Here is a 26,919-nt window from a genome sequence, read left to right as displayed (position 1 = left end):
TTGACATGATGCATTGTCACTGCACCCTACTCCTCCATTATCAACCCTTCTTTTAGCATAATAATTGAAAATTACCAGCGCTCCTCTATTCACATCCACGAGAGCTTGCATTTTTTTAATCTATGCTGCTATTAGAAAATTACGTGGGTGGCTCTGGGCATGATGGGAAAAGTGGCACCAACTTATGACGTGAGTAGGCCTATTTGCAGAATAGGTGCTCGTCGTAGAAAGACTTTTTATTTATTTTTTTAAACATTATTTTCTTCGAAATATATACATTAGTTTTTTTGTGAGGGCTAATTATTTGTCAAGTAAAACCAATCGTCCTCCCCTGATGATAGGTCCTCTTTAATGCTATGTATAAATGCTGTATCTAGCCATTATGTTTATTCCAGGTTTTCTTCAATGTAATCTATGCCACCTTAAACAAAGACATGGAAAAGGGTCTATTATCTAATAATGCATCAGACCATTAACTAAAGCTATGATGAAAGTACATTATTATGCATTTCGCATGCTGATATTGAACATTTATACAATGTGTGTTTCTCATATTATAGTACTTTTTAATGCTTTTATTGATAGCCTTTCAGGAATCTGAATGATGAATACGTCCATGGAAAACACGAGCTGTCACACAGACTTTTGTATTGACATGAACAAAGAAAATAGGTCTAAATTATTTTAAAGGGAACAAAAATATGTTTGCTATCACATTCGCATTACTTTGTCTCTATAAGTAAAGCCTGAAGTGATTGTAGGAAACATGCTAATCCTTTTTGTCATAAACAGTAAACGGGAGAGTCAGGAAATTTTCATTAATACATATTTAACGATGAATATTTCACCTTTGATTTTTAATTGCAATGTTTCAGTGAATGGTTTATTGCATCTGACATAGTCAGATAACCACATGTGAAAAGGATGTACAATTTTTATATAAAAAATGGCTGAGGAAGTTGGAAACACAGTTAACATAGCAGTGACCATTAGAGGCGGTTTGTGATTATTTACATTGGATGCCGAAATATGGAATTTCCAGACAACAGAGCTGCCATTAGGGTAGTACAGCTGGTACTACTGTCAGGGACCCGGCCATTAAAAAAGAAAAAGGGGGCCTGCTGTCGCTGCCCATCAAATTTATCCTCAGCAATAGCTAGTTTGGAGAAAAGAATGGGCAACATTATAGTGCAAGGCCCGTTCTCTTCTTCAAAGTAACTACTGCGAGGCGCATGCGCGCGGGGCTAATAGTGGACGTGTCTCACGCACCTCAGCGGAAGTATCCAGCGATTTTTAGCGATTTAGGGATCTTTTGATGGCGAAGGTGAACGCCAAAAAGTCCGGGATCGTGACTGTTTGTTCGGCTGTTTTATCGGAGCCTCCATTGCACACACGGAGCAGGCTGTGATGGCGCCGGACCAACCTCATACTCCTCAGATGCAGGCATCCTCGCCAGACCTGATGCACAGTATGGATGGAGGTACCCCGTGTTTTCAAAGCCCGAGCCCTGCCAGACTTATTTTGGGATGAAAGGTCCAATGCCTCCACTGCAGAGCCTGCGGTACAAGGGTTCTAATTCAGCCAGGTTGGGCAAGATGGAGACTCAATTACCCTCCCCGCAGCTACAGGCTGACACTGGTACATATGCGAGAGATAAAGTTCTTATTGCACGCTTTTCACAACTTTTGCAGCAAGAACTTGAGAAAACGTGTGTGAAGATCACATCTGAACTTAAAGCTGAACTTCATGCTTTGGGATCTAGAATGGAAGCAATGGAGGCTAAAATTGATAACACGGTGATGACTGTTAACCAGCACTCTGATTGTATGGACGACATATACCAGCAGCTTGAGGAAGCCCACTCTAAGCTTGAAGACATGAAAAATAGATCCAGGAGGAAAAATTTCCGTATCAGAGGTCTGTCTGAAAATGTCCTGGAGTTAGAAACTGTGGTACATGATCTTTTTAAAAAGCTCCTTCCTGATTTACCTGACCGCTATTTTGATATCGACAGAGTGCATAGGGAACTTACTGCACCCCGCTCGGATCGTCTGCCCAGAGATGTGTTGGTGAAGCCTCATTATTACTCTGTGAAGGAAAAGGTCATGAAAGCAAAGCTTCCAGATCCGCGAGTCAGCTGCGATTGTGTAGCTGCAACATACAGATCTTCGCTGATTTGGCTCCTCACACGATCCAAACCTCTCCTCCAAATTTTGATTTGCCAGGAGATGAGATACAGATGGGCCTTCCCCTTTCGTCTCACATTTTCGTATCGCAATCGGCCATACAGTTTTGCTTCTCTCCAGGAAGGCGAGGCCATTATGGAAACGTCTGGGTCTTCTTTCAAAAGATAGTAGGCCTCCGCCGAGGAAATCACCACCGCCTGCATCCTCATCTTCTACAACACGTATTAGACCACTCTGGAGCTCCAGATCTTCGTCCCGGCCTTCGACTTCTGCTATGTGATCTTATGGATCCCTGATGTCCGTTTGATACACCTCTCCGAGGATCCTGTGATTGGAACTTTCTTCACGTCACGGTTCCCTTTGCTGCTTATTATGGACATTTCATTTTACATTGCAAATGTCTTTTGTATTGCCATTTTTTCTGTTACTGTTTTTCAGCTAGTTCTGGAATGAGTGATCGTGAGCTGGCCCATCCGCTGGGTGCTGGTGTGCCCTTCTTGTGATCTTGAGACACCCCTGATATTATATTGTTCTCTGGGTGGTGCTCTCAACATCCCCTATCACCCTGTTTGGGCAATGTGCTGTAATTTACATTATTAATCACAATAAGTTATGTTTATTATATTTTCTTTTATAGTTTTGCTCCTCTCCCCTCCTTTCCTGTCCCCTTCTTCCGATGGTCGAGTGTCTTGGGTATTTTTCTTTCTGTGCACATTTTGGTTATGGCTGATCTTCCGTCCTCCTTTAACATTGTTACTCACAATGTTCAGGGCCAATTCGCAGATTCGGCGGCAGGCCTTTCAGACATATAAATCCTTGCATTGTGATGTTGTGCTTTTACAAGAACTGCATTTCTCTACTAGCTCTTGTCCTAAATTTATGCATAATCATTATCCTTTGTATTACTTAGCGGTGGCTGCGGAAAAGAAGAGAGGAGTGGGCATCTTTTTCAAACGTAACCTTCCCTTCATACATCAAACCACGGTGATAGACCCCGAGGGCAGGTATTTTCTTATAACTGGTACAATACAGGACACTCAGGTCACATTTATTTCTTATTATGCTCCAAACGAGGGACAAATGGGTTTTTTCACTACAATGTTCAGGCATTTACTTCCCCATTTTCTTGGTAAGGTTATTTTAGGTGGAGATTCAAATGTAGCATTGGATCATCTCCTTGACAAAACGAACACAGGTCCCTCCTCCCTTCGCCCCCCCCCCCCCAAACAAAGGTTGCAATTAGCCAAACTCTTACATTCCCATGATTTTGTTGATGCCTGGAGATCTGTCAATCTCTACACTAGGAATTTCACCTTTTATTCCTATGCCCATTCAACTTACTCTCGCATGGACCATCTCAGCTCTAAAATAGTCTTTTGAGGGCCAAAATACACCCCATTTTGTGGTCTGATCATGACTTGGTGTTGTTTACACTGGATTGCTTCTGGCTTAAAACTCGGTCTAGCTCATGGCGTTTAAATGAATCCCTTCTTACAAATCCCAAGGTATTTCAGGTACTTGCATCTGAAATTTAACACTAATTCCAAGTTAATTGTGCAACTGACACCTCCCCAGCTATCAAATGGGAAGCCCATAAAGCTACTCTTACGGAGAAACTTATTCAGATGGCTCCATGATTGAAGAAGGCGAGGGAACGACTCCTTAAAGAAAAAGAAGCGACTTATTTAGCTTTAGTCGGACAACAAAAGGCAGACAATACCCTTGAATTACGGTTCAAAATTGAGGATGCCCGTACAGAGCTTAACTTGTGCCTTACGACTATTATCGCAGAGCGGCACATTCGTTGGACGCCATATAAATTTTTTACTCAGTGACAAACCCAGCACCCTTTTAGCTTGGAAACTCGCTCCGTTGTCCCCTAACTTTATGGTCCCTAAATTACGGTTAGCAAATGGTAATCTCACACAACACCCTAAAGCGGTTCTCAACAATTTCTTTGCATTTTACTCCTTTCTATATAAATCCCCTCCCCATTTAGATACAGTGAAAGTCGAGGCATTATTTCAGGATATCTCCTTGCCTGTATTGAAGGACAATCACAGGGATACTATGGAGGCCCCCATATTGCTTCAGGAAGTTTTGGATGCGATTAAATCCCACAAATCAGCTAAATTTCCAGGACCAGATGGGTTCTCTAATCTTTACTATAAAAAATTAGCAGAAGTTTTGGCCCCTCACTTGGTCACCCTTTTTAATGATTTGAGGGATGGGGGCCCTCCTGGACTTGAAGCTCTTAAAGAGGCTCTGTCACCAGATTTTGCAACCCCTATCTGCTATTGCAGCAGATAGGCGCTGCAATGTAGATTACAGTAACGTTTTTATTTTTAAAAAACGAGCATTTTTGGCCAAGTTATGACCATTTTCGTATTTATGCAAATGAGGCTTGCAAAAGTACAACTGGGCGTGTTGAAAAGTAAAAGTACAACTGGGCGTGTATTATGTGCGTACATCGGGGCGTGTTTACTACTTTTACTAGCTGGGCGTTGTGTATAGAAGTGTCATCCACTTCTCTTCACAACGCCCAGCTTCTGGCAGTGCAGCCACAGCCGTGTTCTCCAGAGATCACGCTGTGACGTCACTCACAGGTCCTGCATCGTGTCGGCACCAGAGGCTGGCTACAGATGATTCTGCAGCAGCATCAGCGTTTGCAGGTAAGTCGATGTAGCTACTTACCTGCAAATGCTGATGCTGCTGCAGAATCAACTGTAGCCTCTGGTGCCGACCCGATGCAGGACCTGTGAGTGACGTCACAGATCTGCACTGCCAGAAGCTGGGCGTTCTGAAGGGAAGTGGATGATACTTCTCATCAGAACGGCCAGCTAGTAAAAGTAGTAAACACGCCCCGATGTACGCACATAATACACGCCCAGTTGTACTTTTACTTTTCAACACGCACAGTTGTACTTTTGCAAGCCTCATTTGCATAAATACGAAAATGGTCATAACTTGGCCAAAAATGCTCGTTTTTTAAAAATAAAAACGTTACTGTAATCTACATTGCAGCGCCGATCTGCTGCAATAGCAGATAGGGGTTGCAAAATCTGGTGACAGAGCCTCTTTAAGGCATACATTTCGGTGATCCCCAAACCAGGTAAAGACTCCTCTTCCTGTCAAAATTATCGGCCAATATCACGGATTAATGTTGACATGAAAATACTTTTGATTATAGCAATAAGATATCATCTGCATATAGCGCGCATTTATGTGTCTGACCCCTATCCTCAATTCCCTTAATGTCTTTATTCAGCCTCATCAGGTGGGCCAGGGGCTCGATCGCCAAAAGAAAAAAAGATAGGGGAGAGAGGGCACCCCTGTCTCTTTCCCCAGGCAATGGGTATACGGTCTGAGAAAAAAACATTGATCATTACCTGGGCAGATGGAGTAGAGTAAAGGCTACTCAAAAGAGTAATAATACATTGATCGCCAAACCTCCATTTCCGTAATACAAAGAATAAGTAGTCCCATGTCAGGGAATCGAAGGTCTTATGCGGGTCTAGCGACAGGCACAATGTTCCCGACCTCTGCGATCCATCCCACTGGGAGCGAACAAGGAAGATAAGATCAATGATCCGTCTCATCTGGTCAGCCGCTCGTCTATTCGGTACAAAACCCACCTGACCAGGATGAATGTATTGTTCTAGAAAGTCCCTGCCCCTCCGTGGAACTACTGTCTCGTACTGAAAACATGATTACAGTATGGGACAGTTGTCCCGCAGCAAGGCAGGGACTACTAGCGTCGTACATAATTATGATGCTAGGAGCCCGGCTCCCTGCAGTGTGTTCGGTTCGGGACTTGTGGCCGAAATACGTTACGTCCTTTACGGACGTAACATGCTCGTGTGAATCCAGCCTTACTGTAAGGGAATGGCAGGATATGGCAGAACGTACTGGGAAAATTTCTATTCATGCTTGGTTGGTTAAAGCCAATTATAAAGTATTTTTACGATGGTGCCTAGTTCCCTCTAGACTGGCCAAGATGTTCCCTGCTTCCTCATTATTGTGCTTCAAACACTGTGGATGTGTGGGAGATCCTTTACATATATGGTGGGGTTGCCCTAAGGTTCGCCGATTTTGGCAGAGAATCTTTAATGTGTTATATTCCATAACTCAGATTAATTTGACTCGGTCTCCGACACAGATGTTACTTAATGAGACCATCCCTGGCTTGTCTAAAGCCTCTCATAAATTTGTATCCTTTCTTTTTCTGGCAGCCAAAATCATTATAGCTACATCTTGGAAGAGCCCTGTAATTCCTCTTCATCTGGTTAAGACCAAGTTGGATTATGGTGAATTATCAATTACACTGTATGGTCTCAGATAAGGAAGAACTCTTTCTTCATGTTTTGCAGCCATGGCTCAGATACCTAGGGAAGATCTCTTAGGTTTATTTTGCCTCTAGGATACTCGACGCTCATTCTCCTACCTTTCCCTTCTCTTCCCCCTCTTTTTTTCCCTTCCCTTTTGTATCCCCTCCCGCCTCTTTTCTCTTGACATGTAGCAATATTTGGTATATATTTGCCTGTTACAGTTCGACTTATGGGGACTGCCCCCGGCTGCTACTTGTATTGTTTCCCGTATGTTTCTTATTTGAAAACCTTTAATAAAAATTATTGAAACACAGAGTAACTATTTCTGGGACCCTGCTTCATAAGTTCCCTACGCTGGCCTGAGTAAAGACATTGTGTGCTGACGCATTATATGCGCCACCGCACAGAATGTCCTGACATCAGGAATTTATGAAGCAGGGTCCCAGCATCAGGATCGTAAAGCACCAAAAGTGAAGAGGCACATGGCCGAATGTGGTGGCAAAAGGACCTGGGAATGGTAAGTACATGTGGGGTTCGGGTCTGGGGGTTTGAATTTATTTTTGAATTGGAGGTGTAAAATATATTGAGGGGTCTGGTCTGAATTAATTTAAGGGCCGGGCGTCTGAATTTAGGAGTCTGGTCGAGAGTCTGAATAAATTTAGGGGTCTGGGGGGGCCTATTAATTTAGGGGTCTGGGGTTTGAATTAATTCAGGGGTCTGAATTAAGTAAAGGATCTGGTCAGGAATCTGAATTCATTTTGTAATCTGTTCTGGTGTCTACGCAAATGCATTGCGTAAGGAGGAAGTGGAGACTTCATGTAAGATTGTAGAGTCTGCAGGAGCCAGAAGCAGAAGCCGGCACTGCAACCTGGTGAATGACTCCGCAGTATAAAAGCAGTAGCTTCAGTTTAATGATTTTTTTAAATGTAGCCCCTACCTGCAAACGTACGGTTTCCCCCTCGGCCTCCCACATAGATCCTGACCACCTGTCTCTCCCCCCTGCCCCTCACAGAGCCCCAGTTTGGATGCATATCCCCCCATGCCTAACTCTAGCTCTTGACACTATCTGCTCTTTTAGACTTCTCCCCACCCAGAGTCCTTGCTCAACTAGTCTCTCCCTTTGTTCCCTGACAAAGCACTTGCCAACCTACTGTCTCCGCCCTGCCCCTTCACAGAGCCACTGCCAGTTTGCATTTCACCCGTCACCCTCTCGCAACGTTTTTTTGCCATCCCCCATCCCAATGTGGGGTAGCCAAGACGTCTTAAAGAGGCTCTGTCACCACATTATAAGTCCCCTATCTCCTAGATAAGGAGATTGGCGCTATAATGTAGGTGACAGTAATGATTTTTATTTAAAAAAAACGATCTATTTTTACCACTTTATTAGCGTTTTTAGATTTATGCTAATGAGTTGCTTAATGACCAAGTGGGCGTATTTTCACTTTAGACCAAGTGGGCGTTGTACAGGGGAGTGTATGACGCTGACCAATCAGCATCATGCACTCCTCTCCATTCATTTACACAGCGCATAGGGATCCGGTTAGATCCTTATGTGCTGTCTTTTCACAATCTCTGCACTTCGTTACTCTGTCTGTGGTAGTTACAGCAGAGGACGCGTAATCTCGCGAGATTACGCGGTAAATGACAGGTTTACAATGAGATCACGCTTCCTCGGCTGTAACTACCATAGAAACCTTAACGAAGTGCAGAGATTGTAAATAGACATTCCGTGGAATTTCTATTCTCTGTCTAAACACTTCAGTATTGTTAATGTGTTTGTATAAGACAGCACATAGCGATCTAAAAGGATCCCTATGTGCTGAGGAAATGAATGGAGAGGAGTGCATGATGCTGATTGGTCAGCGTCATACACTCCCCTGTACAACGCCCACTTGGTCTAAAGCACTGCTGTCATCTACATTATAGCGCCGATCTCCTTATATAGGAGATAGGCCACTTATAATGTGGTGACAGTCTCTTTAACTGTATGGGGCCTAGAAACTGATGGCGACCCTGCAACAAACAGACTGTGAAATATGATGGTGCTATACATGCATTTATTTGTATTGCAAGATTTATAAACGTGTCTCAGGGAATGTTTGTTAATGAGCTAAACTTTTGGCAGTGTCACAACATACCTGCAATGCACTATGACAGGACCATTGGCAGTACGCTTTGCTGTGGAGGCCTTTTTTACAAATGTCAGAACAGGAAGAGAATATTCAGGAACACCCATATCAGGCCATTGTGTATAATGATACTGAGTTATCACCCGCTCATTCATTCTTCCTTTTTGAGAGCCCTGAGGGTGAAAAAAAAATATTAACATGTGATGTGACCGTGATGGAATCATTCACATCTAATTAAAATATTAAAACAGTAAGATATATCATTTAAAGGGATTGTCAGTAGGAACAATCATTGTTTACTTTCATGGTCATGTGATGGACACAGCTGCACGACTCGTTACAGTATGTGTATCAGAGCTGTGTCTTCTAACAATCTCAGCACCTGTGTGTCCATCACATGACCATGGACAGAATTTTATCCACTGGAAGTAAACAATAAATCTTTCTACTGAATAACAGCAAGCAGAGATCTTGAATACTGTTAGGAATTAATACAGAAAGTATATTGGAAAATTGTATAACTTTTAATTATACAAAACAAATAACATAAATTTGCTGAAAGTAGACAACCCCTCTAACTCAATACTAATAACATTGATTGTAACACAAAAAATTGTGGCAAATGCTCCTTAGAAAATGTATGGTATAATAATATAAAACATGTTGGAGATGTATACTTCTATTACTCGGGATGTTATGACTTTTTACCTTTGATTTTGAGGGATGGCGGGCAATGTAATAACAACCTTTTTACTCATTAGATAATTATGATACATATTCTATAACATCATTTATATGCCCTCGAGGATATCAGAGTTAATAAAAAAGGACAAGAAAACAAGTTACACTTGGTGTCATTCAGAAAAACCAGAGAAGCCAATCTCCCTAAATCCCTATGCATATGTACGCCTTTGTAAGTATTTTCTTTTTAATAAACAAAAGTATTTAGTGTTTTTAATCAACTTTTAAAATTACTTTTATTACAAAAATGTTTTACTTCTTAAGATACAGCTTCTATGTATCCTGTATACATAGAAGCTGTATTGTTCTGTCAAAGCAGATTCCGTCAGTTCAGATTTAGCGACGTTTCGGGTGAAAGCGAGTCCTGTGTGTCTGACATAGAAGCTGTATCTTAAAAAATCTTTTTTTTTTTTTAAATAGAAGTGATTTTAAAAGTTGCTTAAAAATCTGTTACTTTTTATTGTGAGCTAGTTAAGTAATTTTTATAATTTCGTGATTTAGGGAGATTAACTCCAAGATTAGGTTTATGTATTAAAAATATCTGAGGTATGGAAGACTTGGTCTTTGTCGGAGAAGCCATATTTAGCAATTTACCGGTCGCTCTGTTTTGATTTTTGACTGCTAGTCCAAACATATGTTGTGGATTTCCACTCTAATGAAAATGATAACTCTTATTCAATGTATACTTATCTGAATATGGCTTTTATTCCATGTCAGACATTCCTTATTGAAATTAATTAGTAGTTCAGTTATTACAGTGAAAATCTACATTATAATCTACTTAACTCTAAAACTATCAGCAATTATTTATGATCAAAACTGGATCCATCACATTGACCAATATATGTTCAAGTGGAGAATGTAGTCCTATTACAAACCTTCTTAATCTTGATGTTCCGTAGTGTAAATGTTCTCACGGTGTAATAAGCCAGAACACAAGTGTTTTTCTGGGTGACCAAATATGTACCGTATTCTTCACTGCCATCAGTTGGCCAATATTGGTCACATTTCCTCTGCAAATCACAAACAAAATAACATTATTAGAAGTTAGTCCTGAAAAATCTTTAAACATGAACTAAACCTCTCTCCTTTACACTTATAACGAATGTCCACCTTTAGCACTATGTTGTTTTTTTCTTTTTTCTAAATAGGTAAAACTTTCTGCACTGAATAATTTCATAATATATCTTTATAGCAGATAGAACTCCACTTGTCTGATACAGAGCTCTGAATCCCATACATGATTCCCATACATAGCGGGTCTGTTTAGCCTAGGAACCCATCTGTAGAGGTCGTCTATTCGTGGCAGATGAGCTCACACAATTTGATCAAAATGTGCGCCAAGATCCTCATATTTATAAATGTAATCAATATAGCAGTGATGCAATATAAAACAACCCATATGTTCACTGTTTGCTTATATCATAGTGATTGCAGAGTGCTGGTGTTTGTTTGCTCCGCACTGCAGTCACAGCAGACGTGCAGCTGCATGTTTATTTCACTTTGCTAGGAGGTGCTGATCAACTTTGCTTTTTCTGAATCCCATGCATAGACTTAAATGGAGCTGTGCACAGGTGGCTAGGAATGCCATTGTGAAGGGGATGCAGCGCTAAACCAGAGCTAAGGCCCCTGCCTCCTCAGGATAGGTGGCGGTCCTGGTAGTCAGACCCTTACTGATTAGACAATGTCCTAGCGATATCTCATCACTTTATGAAATGGCACAGCCTGTTTAATAACAGTGTACAGGGTGGGCCATTTATATGGATACACCTAAATAAAATGGGAATGGTTGGTGATATTAACTTCCTGTTTGTGGTACATTAGTATATGGGAGGGGGGAAACTTTTCAAGCTGGGTGTTGACCATGGCAGCCATTTTGAAGTCGGCCATTTTGTATCCAACTTTAGTTTTTTCAATGGGAAGAGGGTCATGTGACACATCAAACTTATCGAGAATTTCACAAGAAAAACAATGGTGTGCTTGGTTTTAACGTTACTTTATTCTTTCATGAGTTATTTACAAGCTTCTCTTTGTTTACAGCCATTGACATGTCGCAGAGGTTAACACGTGAGGAGCGGATAGAAATTGTGTTGATGTCTGGTGAACGGAGTACCCGGGTCATTGCAGCAGATTTCAATGCAAGACACCCTACGAGACCACCAATCTCCCATGCTACAGTTTGCAAACTGCTTGCCAAGTTTCGTGAAACTGGTTCAGTGTTGGATTTGCCCAAATGTGGACGCATGAAAACTGTCACTAATGAAGAAACATCAGTGGCTGTCCTAGCTTCATTCAGCAAGAGCCCACAGCGTAGCACTCGCCGCATGTCACTGGAGAGTGGCATTAGTCGAACATCCCTTCGGCGGATATTAGCTACTCACAAATGGCACCCTTACAAACTCCAGCTGCTGCAGCATGTCAACGAGGATGACCCAGATCGGCGCACTGAATTTGCAGAATGGGTAAAACAAAAATTGAAACAGGACCCTCAGTTTACACAGAACATTTTGTTCAGTGATGAGGCAAACTTTTATGTGAATGGTGACGTTAACAAACAAAACCACCGCTATTGGTCTGACACTAACCCAAATTGGATAGATCCCTCCAAGACTGTTGGAACACAAAAAATTGATGGTATGGTGTGGTATATGGGGTACAAAGATAGTGGGGCCATTCTTTATCAATGGAAACCTCAAGGCCACGGGATATCTGAAATTGCTACATGATGATGTGTTTCCCTCTTTATGCACTGAAGCTGCCACGTTCCCTGAGTTTTTCCAGCAAGATGGTGCACCACCACATTATGGGTGTCAGGTCCGAGCATTCCTAGATGAACAGTTTCCTGGAAAGTGGATTGGTCGTCGTGGGCCAGTTGAATGGCCCCCTAGGTCTCCCAATCTGACCCCCTTAGACTTTTATCTTTGGGGTCATCTGAAGGCAATTGTCTATGCTGTGAAGATACGAAATGTGCAGCAACTGAAACTACGGATACTGGAAGCCTGTGCTAGCATTTCTTCTGCTGTGTTGCTATCAGTGTGTGAAGAGTGGGAGAAGAGGGTTGCATTGACAATCCAACACAATGGGCAGCACTTTGAACACATTTTATAAGTGGTCAGAAACTTGTAAATAACTCATGAAAGAATAAAGTAACGTTTAAACCAAGCACACCATTGTTTTTCTTGTGAAATTCTCGATAAGTTTGATGTGTCACATGACCCTCTTCCCATTGAAAAAACTAAAGTTGGATACAAAATGGGCGACTTCAAAATGGCCGCCATGGTCAACACCCAGCTTGAAAAGTTTCCCCCCTCCCATATACTAATGTGCCACAAACAGGAAGTTAATATCACCAACCATTCCCATTTTATTTAGGTGTACCCATATAAATGGCCCACCCTGTACATTAAACTCCTTTGCTCCCCCTAGTGGCATACTGTAATTACATACTGGGGTACACTGGATGCACATTTTACGTAATGCTTCAACTGCCAGCTACAAAATGCATGGGTGCCTGCTTATGGGGATGTTTTACCAATATATTTATTTATCTGGTGTTTTCCTCAGTAGGTTAAAACACTTGAATGTTGGGTTACTGCTGAATCGGACCCTGCTGAGATTTGGCGCATATTTGTGAGCAGCTGATATAATAGTTGCTGGTCTTTAAATTTATATAGTGCACTTTTACACTTGTATATTTTTCAATATAGGTGGGCTCTATTATTTAGACATTTTTGAGTTGTTATACGTTATATAAATTGTTTTGGTGAGGTTGCAACGGTCTAAACCAGATTTACATTTTTGCTATGTATATTTAAATGATTTCTCTGACAATCTGTAGTCAGCTAGCACTCTTAAACCAGACATAAGCAAATAACTGCTGGTCTAACAGTCGAGCATGCATGTTTATTGTAATGGGTTGAATGTACTAAGTCACTCCTCTGGAATTGACTTATCTCCCGCAGAACAAAGGATGTTAAAATCCAACATTCCCTGATCCCTACTTCCCCCAACATCTGTCATCGAGGGAGAATCGGGAGGCCTGATCAGTGGGTTCAGGCAACTTTTGTCTTATCTCTATGGCAAGTTTAATTGGTCTCTGTAATATCCAATTTACTGGGTCCTCAAACCTTTGTAAACTAGGTTTTATAATTATAGGAATATATTGGTCTAGACGGTTTTTAATGTAAACTGTTATAGGACTCCTTTTTCTAGTAGGATCTATATATTAGTGGAGTCGGTCAATTGTTATTTATACATTTTTCTGAGGGTATTATAATTTGAGATTCATATACTATTGGAATATACTTGTTTAAAAGTGTGTTTTATAGGATTTATCGCGTTGTGGGATCTTAAACTGTACGTATACCAGCTCTTCAAAAATTGTATAGAGACGTGTCTACTATCCCCCAATTTCATGAGGGAGACAATAAAGAGTGTTCTTTAAATATTTAGACCAGCTTTGTATAATTAAATTCTCTGAATATTGTCTTTACAATTATTACTATAAATTAATTTACTTACTCTTCCCTTCTCGACCAGGTTAGTTATCATGACAATCACATCTACACTGTGCTCCCATATCATTCTCCAGAAATCTTCTGCAGTTGACTTGAGAGGTCCTTGAGCGGCAATGTAGGCTTTAGGCTTGTTGTAACCCTTAGGAAAACATTACATGTAGGTTAGCATTCAGAACAAGTAATTGGGATAGTTTGAATTAATTTTAGGTGAGAAAACGGTTTTCTTGTGTTAAGCATTCATCATTTATTATTATACAGCTTGTAGAATCATGGTTTCTGGTTTTGCTGTTAAAAACGGCAGATTATATATTATTTAGACAACACAATTACAGGTCAGTGCGTTGCGAAAGGATTTACCCCTCGTGTTCTTACGGTTTTGTTGCATTAAAACCTTGAATTCAAATAAATTTTTGGGGGTTTGTACCTTTTTATTTACACAACTTTGAAGGCGCAAAATATTTTTTATTGTGACACTCAAAAATACTTAAGACGAAAACCAGAGAACTTTAATGTGCATAGTTCCCCTTTCCCCTCCACCCTGAAAGTCAATACTTTGTGTAGAGATTTTTTACTGCCATTACAGATGTAAATCTCTTGGGGTTTGTCTCTATTAGCTTAGCAGATCTAGACACTGGGATTTTTGCCCATTCTTTTATGCAAAACTGCTCCAGCTCCTTCAAGTTAGATGGGTTGTGTTGGTGTGCAATAGTCTTCAAGTCATGCCACAGATTCTCAATTGGATTGAGGTTGGGGCTTTGACTAGGTCATTCTAAGACATTTAAATATTACATCATAAACCAACCTAGTGTAGCTTTATTAATATGTTTAGGGTTGTTGTTCTGCTGGAAGGTGAACCTCCGTCCCCGTCTCAAGTCTCTGGTAGACTGAAATAGGTTTTCCTCAAGAATTGCCCAGTATTTACTGCCATCCATCTTTCCTTCAATCCTAACCGGTTTTCCAGTCCATGCCGATGAAAAGCATCCTTGCAGCATGATGCTGCTACCACAATGCTTCACTGTGGGAATGGTATTCTTGCGATGATGGGAGGTGTTGGGTTTGCATCACACATAAAGCCCTCCATGATGGCAAAAAAGTAAAATTTTAGTCTCATCTGACCAGAGAACCTTCTTCCATGTGTTTGGGGACTCTGTCACATGCTGTTTGGGAAACTCAAAACGTGTTTTCTTATGTTTAAAGCAATGCCTTTTTTCTGGCCACTCTTCCATAAAGCCCCACTCTGTGGAGTGTATGGCTTATAGTGGTCCTATGGACAGATACTTCCATCTCTACTGTGGACCTTTGGCGCTCTTCCCGTGGTACCATTGGTGTCTTTGTTGAATCTCTGATTAATGCCCTTCCTGCCCGGTCTGTGTTTTTGGTGGGCGGTCTTCTCTGGTCAGTTTTGTAATTGTGCCAAATTCTTTCCGTTTTAGTATAATTGATTTAATCTTGCTCCTCGGGATGTTTAAAGTTAGGGATATTTTTTTATAACCCAACCCTGATCTGCACTTCTCCACAACTTTGTCTCTGACCTGTTTGGAGAGCTCCTTGGTCTTCATGTTGCTTGCTTAGTGGTGTTGTAGACTCAGGGACCTTTCAGAACCGGTGTATTTATACTGACATCATGTGACACCTTGATTACACACAGGTGGATCTTCAACTAATTATGTGACTTCTGAAGTTAATTGGTTTGACCCGACCTTATTTAGGCATTTCATAGCAAAGGGGGTGAGAATAGATGCACTCACAACTTTTCAGTTTTTAGTTATTTATTTTCAAACAAGGTATTTTTTTCGTTCCACTGTAACAATTTGGACTATTTTGTCAGGTCCATTACATAAAATAAAAAGTAAAATCGATTTAAATTACAGGTTATGCAACAAAACAGAAAAAAAACACCAAGGGGGTGAATACTTTGAATGGCACTGTGTATGGGCTTATTTCTAAATTCACCCAGTAATTTGACTTAAAAGGATACATCGTATATACTGTTTTAAGGATTTTGGATCCTGTATAGCTGATGGGGGATTCAACTCTGTCCATGCTTGTTTCTTTTGTATAGATTTTGGTAGCTATTTTAAAACATTTATTTTTTATTGGGTTCAAATAGTAATGCATACAGTCAGCAATAAGATAGTTGCAGTTGCAGTATTACATTGACCCATTACAAGGGTATTACATAAAACAAAAGTAACATTAAAAAACTTATAAATTAACAAACTATGGTGACATAGTGTGAAAAATGTCAAATGCATACAGGAAGTATGGTGCATATACATAAGCAATTACATAAGACCAATGTTGGAGAAAGTAGCTATTTTTTATGTTGTTTTAAAACTCTTTAATAGGTTTTATTTAAAAAATAAATAAATACCAACATTATATAGAGAACTTGACTGTTGAATTGATGTGATTGGTGTGATAGATTTAACATTTATGAAGGCCTACATTAGTAACATGGAACATTTTTTAGCATGAACTTTCCTGACTGTGAAGTCTGAGTGTATCTAGAGGGCAGCAGCTGCATGGAGAGAACCCTACACATGCCTGTTGTTATGTTAAGTCGGTAACAGACCAGCCCGTCATTGTAATTTATATCAGAAGGCCTGTGCATGTGTACTATCCCCCGATTTAATCAGGGAGACAATAAAAACTGTTCTTCTTTGAATACTTAGACCAGCTTTCAACCATTACATTCTCTGTATATTCTCTTTAGCATTATTATTATCGATTAATATACTTATTTTATGATGGGGTTCCAACTGCCGGCACCCCCATGATCATTATAATATAGGAGCAGCAACACTGGTTGAGCGCTGCTCTTCCTTCACAAATTTTTCCTGCACAGCTGCAGGCAGGGAGCGCTGCTGTACAGGGAATAAGCAGAAAGGACCTCGGTCAAACCACAAGCATCATAATGTTATGAAATTTTATTTGTAGTAAAGGTGACAACGCTATCTACAATATATACAATATGTGCATTGTCAGAATAGAAGTTAGTAGACCCATAATGTTGTGCACTTTACTGTGCGAAGATCAGCAAGCAGAAATATATATATATATATATATATATATATATATATATATATAGCAGAAGAAAATTTGCAGCACTCCAACATGAAAAAAATGGTGGTTTATTCAATCCAAAATAACAGCAACGTTTCAATCCTACAATAGGATCTTTATTGTAATTTTCTTCTGCTATATATTATTATACGTCCGAGGATCGGGACGTTTTTGCCTGGCACCTGGTCGATTATTTCTATGTGAGTGCTGCTGTCTTCTTGTGTGCTATATATATATATATATATATATATATATATATATATATATATATTCATTTATCTAATAGTGAGGTTCAAATCCCCTATATAGACATGGATTTAAAATCTACCATTATGGCTACCTACAGCTGCCAATAGAGGGAGTATGGGAGATTACTTCGTACTGGTTTATTATTGATTTCAGTATATATCAGTAAGCTCCCATGCTCCCTCTAGTGGTGGTGCAAGTAGCCAGCATGTTATGTTTTGTATCTCTGTTTTTTTTTTTATACAAATCCCCCGCATAGACAAAGCTCTGATTGCTATAAATATATATTAAGAAATTGACTTTTTGCTATATGTAAAAACTGTAAATATTCTCTTGATAATATGGCTACTAGAAAAACTAAACTGAATATGAAGGGTAGATTGTCAGATGTTTCACTTTCTCTATCAGAAAAAAACTAGAGTAGAGAGGGAAAATGGAAAAATACCTGAGTAGATCAGGGGCTGTACAAAATAAATCCCCAGAGGGGGATGGATGTGAGGGGAGAGGTGGGGTAGCGAGGGGGAGATGGCTGAAGAGGAGAAGCTACAGAATGAAAATCCATCCCTAAAAGGATATATCTGTAACGTCCGTGGTCAATGACCACGAACTCCTTCCATCCAGTCGACGCCCTTCTCTCAAGAGATGTCTGCACATACGGTCGTCCTGCTCCACAGTGACTACCAGGGTGCACTCATGAGCTCAGTCAAGACTTAAGAAGCCAGAGCTCACGCACGTTGGAGATTGAGCTAATTGCTCCCACAGCACCCTGGACTATAAGAAGGTCTCAGCCTCATCCTCCCACGCCTGAGCTTTGTTGTCGTATTCCAAGTTTGTCTTGCAAATGGTCCCCTAGTGTTTCCTGCTCCCAGTTCTTGTATCCTGTAACCTGATCTAGTGCCGTGTTAAGCTGTAGCCGTGCTGTATACCACGCCTGTCCTGCTTCTCCACGCCTGACATCTACCTGCTGCCTAGTTCCTGCCTAGTCTGCATTTGCTACTGTCCGAGCTGCCACAGGTACCCTATATGAACTATAGACTCTGACCTGCGCCCTGTTGGCCTGCCGCCATACCGCCAAGGCGGTACGGCCCTGTGGGTCCACGAACCCTACGTGACAGTAAGCTCAGGCCATGGACCCTGCTGGTTGATCCAAGACCATGACGACGTCACGAGAGATGCGGGCGGATATGCTAGACCTCCGGTCTCGACAGGACCGACTCCCCCAGGCCTTGAACATTCTCACACGTCGGCAGGAGGCACGAGCTGCCGTTCCTCCTACTACACCTCCTGGCAGTGTTGACCCGCGTTTTTCTTTGCCACTTCCGGACCGCTATGATGGAGACGCAGGTACCGGTCATGGATTTTTGAACCAGTGCCAGATCCACTTCAGCCTGTATACTAGGACATTTTCGTCTGACAGCGCAAGGGTCGCTTTCATCATCTCTCTCCTCACTTGCAAGGCTCTTGCATGTGTGAACCCTATCTGGTAGAGACAAGGACCGGAGACTCGTGACTTCCAGGGCTTCCTCCGGACTTTTCGCATGGTGTTTGAGGAGTCTGGACGGGTCTCATCTGCAGCGGCTTCCTTGATTAACCTACACCAAGGAGACACCTCCGTGAGCGAGTACCCCATCCACTTCTGCACCCTGGCGGGACAACGGTTATAGAACAATGAGGCCCTGGTGGCTGCATTCTGGCATGGACTGTCTCCTAAAATTAAAGAGACTCTGTCACCACATTATAAGTGCCCTATCTCCTACATAAGGAGATCGACGCTGTAATGTAGGTGACAGCAGTGCTTTTTATTTAGAAAAACGATCTATTTTTACCACGTTAAGAGCGATTTTAGCTTTATGCGAATTAGTTTCTTAATGCCCAACTGGGCGTGTTTTTACTTTAGATCAAGTGGGCGTTGTACAGAGGAGTGTATAACACGGACCAATCCGCGTCATACACGTCTCTCCATTCATTTACTCCGCGCATAGTGACACTGAGTTGTTCACTATATGCTGTCTTATACTGAGGCATTAACTTTACTGAAGTGTTTAGACAGTGACTAGACATTCCTTCCAGCTAGGACGGGATGTCTATTCACAATCCTTGCACTTCGGTAACGTTTCTGCGGTACTTACAGCAGAGCAAGCGTAATCTCGCGAGATCTCGCTGTAAATTACAGGTTACAGCGAGATTACGCTTTGCTCTGCTGTAAGTACCAAACAAACGTTGAGTTGGAGTGGAGACATCTACTAGAGGGCACAGCTAAAGCCATCCTGATTTTTACGGACCATAAGAACCTCACCTATCTTCAGATGGCCCAAAGGCTGAACCCTCGTCAGGCCAGGTGTTCACTGTTCTTTACCAGGTTCCAGTTTGAGCTCCATTATCGCCTGGCCGACAAGAATGTAAGGGCCGATGCCTTGTCCAGGTCTTTCGAGACCGAAGACACCATGGAGATTCCACAGAACATCACTGATCCGTCTTGCATTGTCTTTGTCAATCCCCTGCAAGTTGGGGACATTCCTCCAGGGACGTTTTTGCGCACCTGGCTGACCGTGGCAGAATCCTCTGCTGGGGACACTCCTCTAGACTGCCAGGTCACGCGGGGACCCGTAAGACTCGGGATCTGATTGCTCGTCATTTCTGGTGGCCCACGCTGCCCAAGGACATTATGGACTTTGTTTCTTCCTGTTCAGTATGTGCAGCCAACAAGGTCGCTCACACCAGACCTGCTGGTCTGCTCCAGCCATTGCCTGTGCCCAATGCACCCTGGCAGCATATAGCTATGGACTTTATTACGGACCTGCCTCTCTCTGCCGGATGCAGTACTGTCTGGGTGGTGGTGGGTCGATTTTCAAAGATGGCCAACTTCGTTCCTCTGACCGGTCTTCCTTCTGCTCCTCTGCTGGCCAAGCTGTTCATCCAACACATCTTGCGCGTGCATGGCTTGCCGCAGCATATTGTCTGATCAGGGGGTTCAGTTCACCTCGAAGTTCTGGAGAGCCCTCTGCGGACTCCTAGGTATGAAGTTGGACTTTTCCTCGGCCTACCATCCTTAGTCCAATGGTCAGGTTGAGAGGATCAATCAGATCTTGGAGAACTACCTACGCCACTTCATCTCCAAGCAGCATGATGACTGGGTGCAGTTGCTTCCGTGGGCTGAGTTCTCTTTCAACAATCATACCAGCTAGTCCACACAGAAGACACCGGTCCTTATTGTCTATGGCCAGCACCCATGAATTCCTCTCCTGGTCCCTGTTACGTCCAAGGTGCCAGCTGCTGACACAGCTTTCGGGGACTTTCTGCAGATCTGGCAGCAGACTCGATCCTCCATCCTACTGGAAGGCGGACACAAGGAGAAGGGAACTTCCTCAGTTTCTTCCTGGCATGAAGGTCTGGCTGTCCTCCAGGAATATTCCAGTCCCTTCAAGATCCTGCAGCAGATCAACCCTGACGCCTACAAGCTTTGGCAGCTACATGACAATATCAGGGCAGATAATGCAATGTTTTGAGGCTGTGAACGGTATATTGTCACAATTGGGGGAATCAATAGTGATTGTGCCCTAATAAGAACAGATATGAATGGGTTTAGAGTAAGGCTTGATGAGATAGAAACTAGAACTAATACCATAGAAGAAACTTCACAGGAATTCTCGAAAGATCTAAAAGAGGCCCAGCTTTTCAATAATAAATTGTTGGATAAAGTACTTGATCTGGAAAACAGATCAAGGAGGAGTAATCGGAGGATAGAGGGATTGTCTGAAAAAGCAGAGGGGGAGGATACTGTGAGGTTACAGAATGGTTTAAAGAGGTGGTGGGTGAAGAACACTTTTCAGATATGTTCCAGTTGGAACGAGCCCATAGTGTCCCCTTTAATCCCAGGAGACCAGGGCTCCCCCACGGACACTACTGGTAAAACCCCTATCTGCGAAGGATAAAGAGATTATAATTCAAAAAGTAAGAAAGAAGGATAATATAATATATAATGGGGGGCTAAGGGGATGATATTCCCAGACTATGCTGCTGACAAACAAAAACAGAGATCAGGTTTTATAGAGGTGAAAAAAAGATTGAGAGCTAAATGTATAAAAGTTATTATTTGGTTTATCCTGTTAACTTACGTGTTATCTATGAAGGTTCTTCATTCTTCTTTGAAAAATCAAGGGATGCCTCAAAATGGATGGAAAATAAATTTAATGACTGATCGGGTAATAGTAAGGACTAGGGTTGGCACCCAGTACGGTATGCTTAGGTAGAATCGGTTTATATGGGGGAGGGGTTGGGGGGTTCTTTATTTTTATTTTTTCTTCTTTCCACTCTCCTCTTTCCTCGTTAATCATCTGTCTCCCATTGGAAATTTTGACTCATAATGATGGGTATGAATGAGTTGAAACTCTTCTTCCGGAGTGTTAGGGGATTAGCTGATAAAGTTAAAAGATTCACGGTATTCAATATTATTGATTATTGGTGACTTCAAGTTTAGCTAAACGTTTGACAAACTTCTGACGTGTCATAGTGACATGTCAGAAGTTTGGATTGGTGGGGGTCTGAGCACTGTGACCCCCTCCAATCGCTAGAACGAAGCAGCTGAAGTGCTCGTGTGAGCGATCAGCCGCTTCGTGTCTGTTCAGCTTTTTCCGGAAAGCCGATGTATCGGAGTACGGGCTCATAGACTTTGTATTGAGTCCGTACACAATACATTTATTTCCGGAAAAAGCCAAACAAACACGAAGCGGCTGAGCGCTCACACGAGCGCTTCAGCTGCTTCGTTCTAGCGATTGGTGGGGGTCTCCGTGCTCGGACCCCCAAAAATCCAAACTTCTGACATGTCGCTATGACATGTCAGAAGTTTGTCAAACGTTTAGCTACACTTTCAATAATAACAGAGGTGAGATTGGATGGAAAAGTAGGGAAGTTCTCCAAAGGTAATAGGAAGGTCCATGCTCTTTTGGAAGAATTTGGGTGGTAGGATATTTGGAAGGGGAGTCATCTGGGGGTGATAAAAATATTCATATTATTCTAAAACCCATGTAGTATTTTCACGAATAGATTATTGTTTTGGAAATAGATGTGCACTGGAAATTATTAAAAAGATTGCGTATGAAAGAAGGGGATCTCGGATCATGCACCTTTAGTAGTAGAATGTGTAATGGATAATAACACGGGGTAAAATATTTTGATTCAATCCATTTTGGATTCAAGTAATTGATTCACTGGGTACTATTGAAACTGGATTAGCGGAGTTTCTAACATTTAATAGGCACACAGCATCACAATTGATTGTATGGGATGCTATGAAGGCATGTTTGAGGGGGGCACGGATCAGAGAAATTAGTCACTATAAGAAGAAAAATAAACAAGAGGAACTAGTCCTGAAGGGGAAAGTTAGTCAAAGTGAAAAAGAAGCTGTGTCCTCTTCATCAAGGGAAAAACTAGAGTGCTGGCAAATGGCAAAAGAAAACTATGAAAATTATTATTATTAAAGCTCAGCAGGATCAATTCTTTGTGAGTTATGGTGTTACTATAGAAATGGCAAGCCCAGGGAAAAAGTTGGCTGGGATTATTAAATCCCAAAGAAAAAGTATATGTATCTCTGCTATAAAGAATGACAAGGAGGAAATTGTGGTGAGAACAGAACAGGTGGGATTGACCCTCCTCTCTTATTTTAAGAATATCTATCTCTCAAGGGGGAAGAGAATGCAGAGTTTTTGATGAGATCCGGGCAGCCTTTCTTGACTGAGGAAAAAAACGAATGATTGGAATCACCAATTTCCTTGGCTGCATCTTCAGATGTAAAGGCCCCGGGTTTGGACTCACTCCCATTTGAGATTTATAAAAAAATATCGGAAAACCTTGTTGCCGGAACTATTAGTTATATATGAGGAAGAATTTGAGGTTGGTCTTTTACCGGAGTCTATGAGGGAAGCAACAATAATAGTTATTCCAAAAGAGGGAAAGGATCCATTATCTTTGGACGCATATAGACCAATCTCATTAATGAATACAGATGCTAAGATCTTGGCTACGGTTCTGGCAACAAGAGTAAAAGAAGCAGTGGGGGATCTAATCCACAGTGATCAGGCTGATTTTATGATAGGTAGATCTTCAATGGATAATTTATCCTTATTATACCGGAATATTCAGCTGATGCCGGACAATCCGGGGGAAAGAGTAATATTGCCGTTGGATGCAGCCAAGGCCTTTGAATCTATTGAGTGGGATTTTATGTGGGATGTGTTGAGGTATATGGGAATAGGTCCAACATTCTTTAAGTGGATAAAATTGTTATATACTAGAACAATGGCAAGGATATCTTTAAATAGCACAATATTAGATCCATTTAAGCTTGATAGAAGAACTAGACAGGTGTAACATCCGTGGTCGCTGACCACAAACTCCTTTCCATCAGGTCGACGCCCTTCTCTCCAGAGATGTCTGCACATGCGGCATTCCTGTTCCACAGTGACCACCAGGGTGCGCTCGCGAGCTCAGTCCAACCTTAAGGAGCCAAAGCACACACAGGTGTAAGATTGAGCTGATAGCTCCCAGAGCACCCTGGACTATAAGAAGGGCCCAGCCCCTTCCTGCCTTGCCTGAGCTTTGTTGTTGTTACCCTAGTCTGTCTATGCAAATGGTCTAAGTGTTTTCCAGTTCCCAGTGTTTCCCGTTCCTGCTACCTGTAACCTGTATCCCGTGCTATCCTTGTCAAGTGCCGTATTGAGTTGGAGTCGTGCTGCGCTGAGTACCACGCCTGTCCTGCTTCACCACGCCTGGTGCCTGCCTGCTGCCTAAGTCCCAGCCGAGCCGGTTTTGCTACTGTCTGAACCTACCACAGGTATACCTATATGAACTATAGACTGTGACCTGTGTCCTGTTGGCCAGCTGCCATACCGTCAAGGCGGTACGGCCCAGTGGGTCCACGTACCCAACGGGACAACAGGGCTGTCCCCTATCTGCTTTGCTCTTTGACCTAGTAATTGAGCCATTGGCAAGTTATATAAGAAAAAGCCCAGATATAGTGTTTTATAGGTATGGAAGGGAGGAAGAGAAAATAGCATTGTTCGCGAATGATGTCTTACTGTTTTTGGGTACATAAGATTCTATTGGGATTATCTTTAACCCATGTGATGAATTCAAAAGAATTTCAGGTGTGGGTATTAACTGGGGAAAATCTTCCATCTTACTGATTGATGAAAAGGAACATATTCCAGGAGGGCAGTTAAAAAGAATAGCAAAAAAGCTTACTTTAAACATATGGGGATTAACGTATAAAGGAGTACAAAAAGTTAAATGTAGCCTACTCTTGATATACATCAGATATGGAAAAAAAAATGGATATAGAGTTGGCTGCAAGGGTGGCGCTGATTAAAATAATCTTATTACCAAAAATGTTATATGTTTTTTCTTATTCAAAATTTTTTATTGAGTTTCAGAACACAAAATTACACAACATAGTGGAGGGAAGGCCTCCACACCATAAATGGAACCGACAAACAAGGTCAGTGGACCAAATCAAAAACAAAACAGAACAACAACAAAAAAGAGAAATCAATAATGTGCATCACATCTCAATAGAAAGGACACTGCGCAGTATACAACAGTAGCATGGAGAATTCTTACAGCAAAACATCAGGAGGCACAGTGAGGCCACTTAATTCAAACGGAGAGGGAGCGGCACATTACCCTAGACAGGGGAAGAGAAAGTATAGAAAAAGGTCCCAAGAGGGGGAGGAGTAGAAGGGAGGGGAGAGGACAAGGGGATCCTGGACTCCGATTCTGGGGTATTCTGGATGAAAAAACATCAGCCAGCAAGCGTCATAGTACACTTCACAAGAGCATAGGCCAACTCAGGTTACAGCCGTGAGGTAGGAAGGAGAAGAAAGAAACACTATCCAAGGAGACCATGTAGACGTGTATTTTACCACAGCTGCCGGGGAGTGAGCCACCAGGTGTTCCATTCGCTGTATCGCGGCAACTTCCCGAAACCACTCATCTAATGTTGGGGGTATTGCCGTTTTCCACCTGCGCGGGATCACTGACTTTGCTGCCTGAAGGAGATGTCTAACTAGTGAGCTGTTATAAACTTGTATTGGCATCGGGAACATGAATAAAAGAGCTGCTTCCGGAGAGTTGGGGACAGAAACTCCAGTAACCTCCAATATCAATTTAAGTACCGCATCCCAAAAACTCCTCAACAAGGGGCAACTCCACCAAACATGAGACATACAACCTCCTACATCACCACAACGCCAACAATTGTCAGGCATAGATGGATACCATTTATGAAGCGCAGCTGGGACCCGGTACCATCTAGATACTATTTTGTAGCTAGTTTCTTGGGCCCTAGTGGCTATAGAGGCTTTTTGTGAGAGGGAGAAACATCGCTTCCATTGTGCGTCAGTAAATGTAGTATGCAATTCTCTCTCCCAGGCCCCGCAGAAGGAGGGGAGTTGTTGGGAACGCTGTGAAAGGAGTAACTTATATATCGTGGATATGATATGGGTAGGGGGCTGGGTGGAGACACATAGGCGCTCAAAGTCCGTCAACAACCGGTGAAGATGTGCGCGTCGCTTAACCGCTCCATAAAAGTGCTTTAACTGGGCATATTCATATATACGGCGAGTGGAGGGCACAGCATCGGGGCGGATGGAGGTTAGAGGGAGAAGAGAGGAAGCGGAGAGGACCTGGGCAAAATACATGGGGTTGGTGGACGGCCTGCCTAGGAAGGAGCGACCAGCCTTACCAGCAGGAAAGGCTGGATTATCTGTGATAGGAGTTAAAGGACCCAGGGGGTCTATAAGCGTACTTCCAGGTCCTAAGGACCTCAATACCAGAAGGGTATGATGGACCACAAAGGAGGTTTGAGTCGGTCTGTTCCCGGGCAGGGTCCACGGCAGGGATGTTATATGTTTTGATGAATAGTCCGATTTGTTTGGCAGAAGCGATATTCAAAACTTTTGATAGTTTGTTCTCAGAGTTGGTTTGGAGGGGGAAATGTCCTAGAATAAAACTTGAACAGCTGAGGAAACCGGTTAATAAGGGTGATTTGGCAATTCCAGCAATGAGGGACTATTTTTTTTAGCAGCGCAAGTTAATAAGATTATTAATACAAAAATTAATAGGGTTTGCGTTAGTGCCCTAGGATATAGATTCCCATTCTGGCAGAATTATAACATGCTTGAAATTCTGGAATCTGGAATGGGGAGAAGATACAGGATAGTTTCCCTCTTTGTATATGTACACTATGATATGGAAAGTAGCAGCTAAGAGACTGGAAGCGGATGGTTACTACAGTGGCACGCCTATATGGGGGAATAAATATGGGAGATGATTATTTTACTAATGAGTATAAATTTTGGAAGCAGAAGGGGATATATAAATTAGGACAGATCCTTAAAGGAGGAGGACGAATACTTTTCCCATTAGCTAGCTAGGAAATATGGACTTGAGGAGAAAGATAGATCATGGTTCTTACAGCTCAGACATGCCCTTGGTCATAAATGGAGGGAAATGACCGAGGAGTTGGAGGAGAACTTATTTGTAACCTTGATGTTGGGAATAGAGGAATGTGGTAGGAAAGGGAGACTCTCAAAGATATATAAAGTAATGAGTGATAAAACGAGTCGAACTGTTCTAATCCCTGCTCAGGTGAGATGGATACAAGATATGGGGGCGATAGAAGAGCTCCAATGGAAGAGAATACTTGTAAATA

General features: G+C 42.1%; 1 protein-coding gene across 6 annotated transcripts in view; it reads right to left on the bottom strand.

The window, feature by feature from the left end:
- The window catches only part of PTPRZ1 (protein tyrosine phosphatase receptor type Z1), a 211,340-nt gene that overhangs the window by 26,601 nt on the left and 157,820 nt on the right, over nt 1-26,919 (bottom strand). For all 6 annotated transcript variants that reach the window (XM_075857144.1, XM_075857149.1, XM_075857145.1 and 3 more), the window contains 3 exons: nt 13,906-14,040; nt 10,263-10,397; nt 8,653-8,816 (listed from right to left, as the gene is read on the bottom strand). In XM_075857144.1, coding sequence (XP_075713259.1) covers nt 8,653-8,816; nt 10,263-10,397; nt 13,906-14,040 — 434 coding nt within the window. The remainder of the gene's footprint in view (nt 1-8,652; nt 8,817-10,262; nt 10,398-13,905; nt 14,041-26,919) is intronic.

The sequence above is a fragment of the Rhinoderma darwinii genome, chromosome 3, assembly GCF_050947455.1.
Source record: "Rhinoderma darwinii isolate aRhiDar2 chromosome 3, aRhiDar2.hap1, whole genome shotgun sequence".
Lineage (NCBI taxonomy): Eukaryota > Metazoa > Chordata > Amphibia > Anura > Rhinodermatidae > Rhinoderma > Rhinoderma darwinii.
The sequence above is the reverse complement of the archived record's forward strand: the minus strand, read 5'-3'. Positions and strand labels throughout refer to the sequence as shown.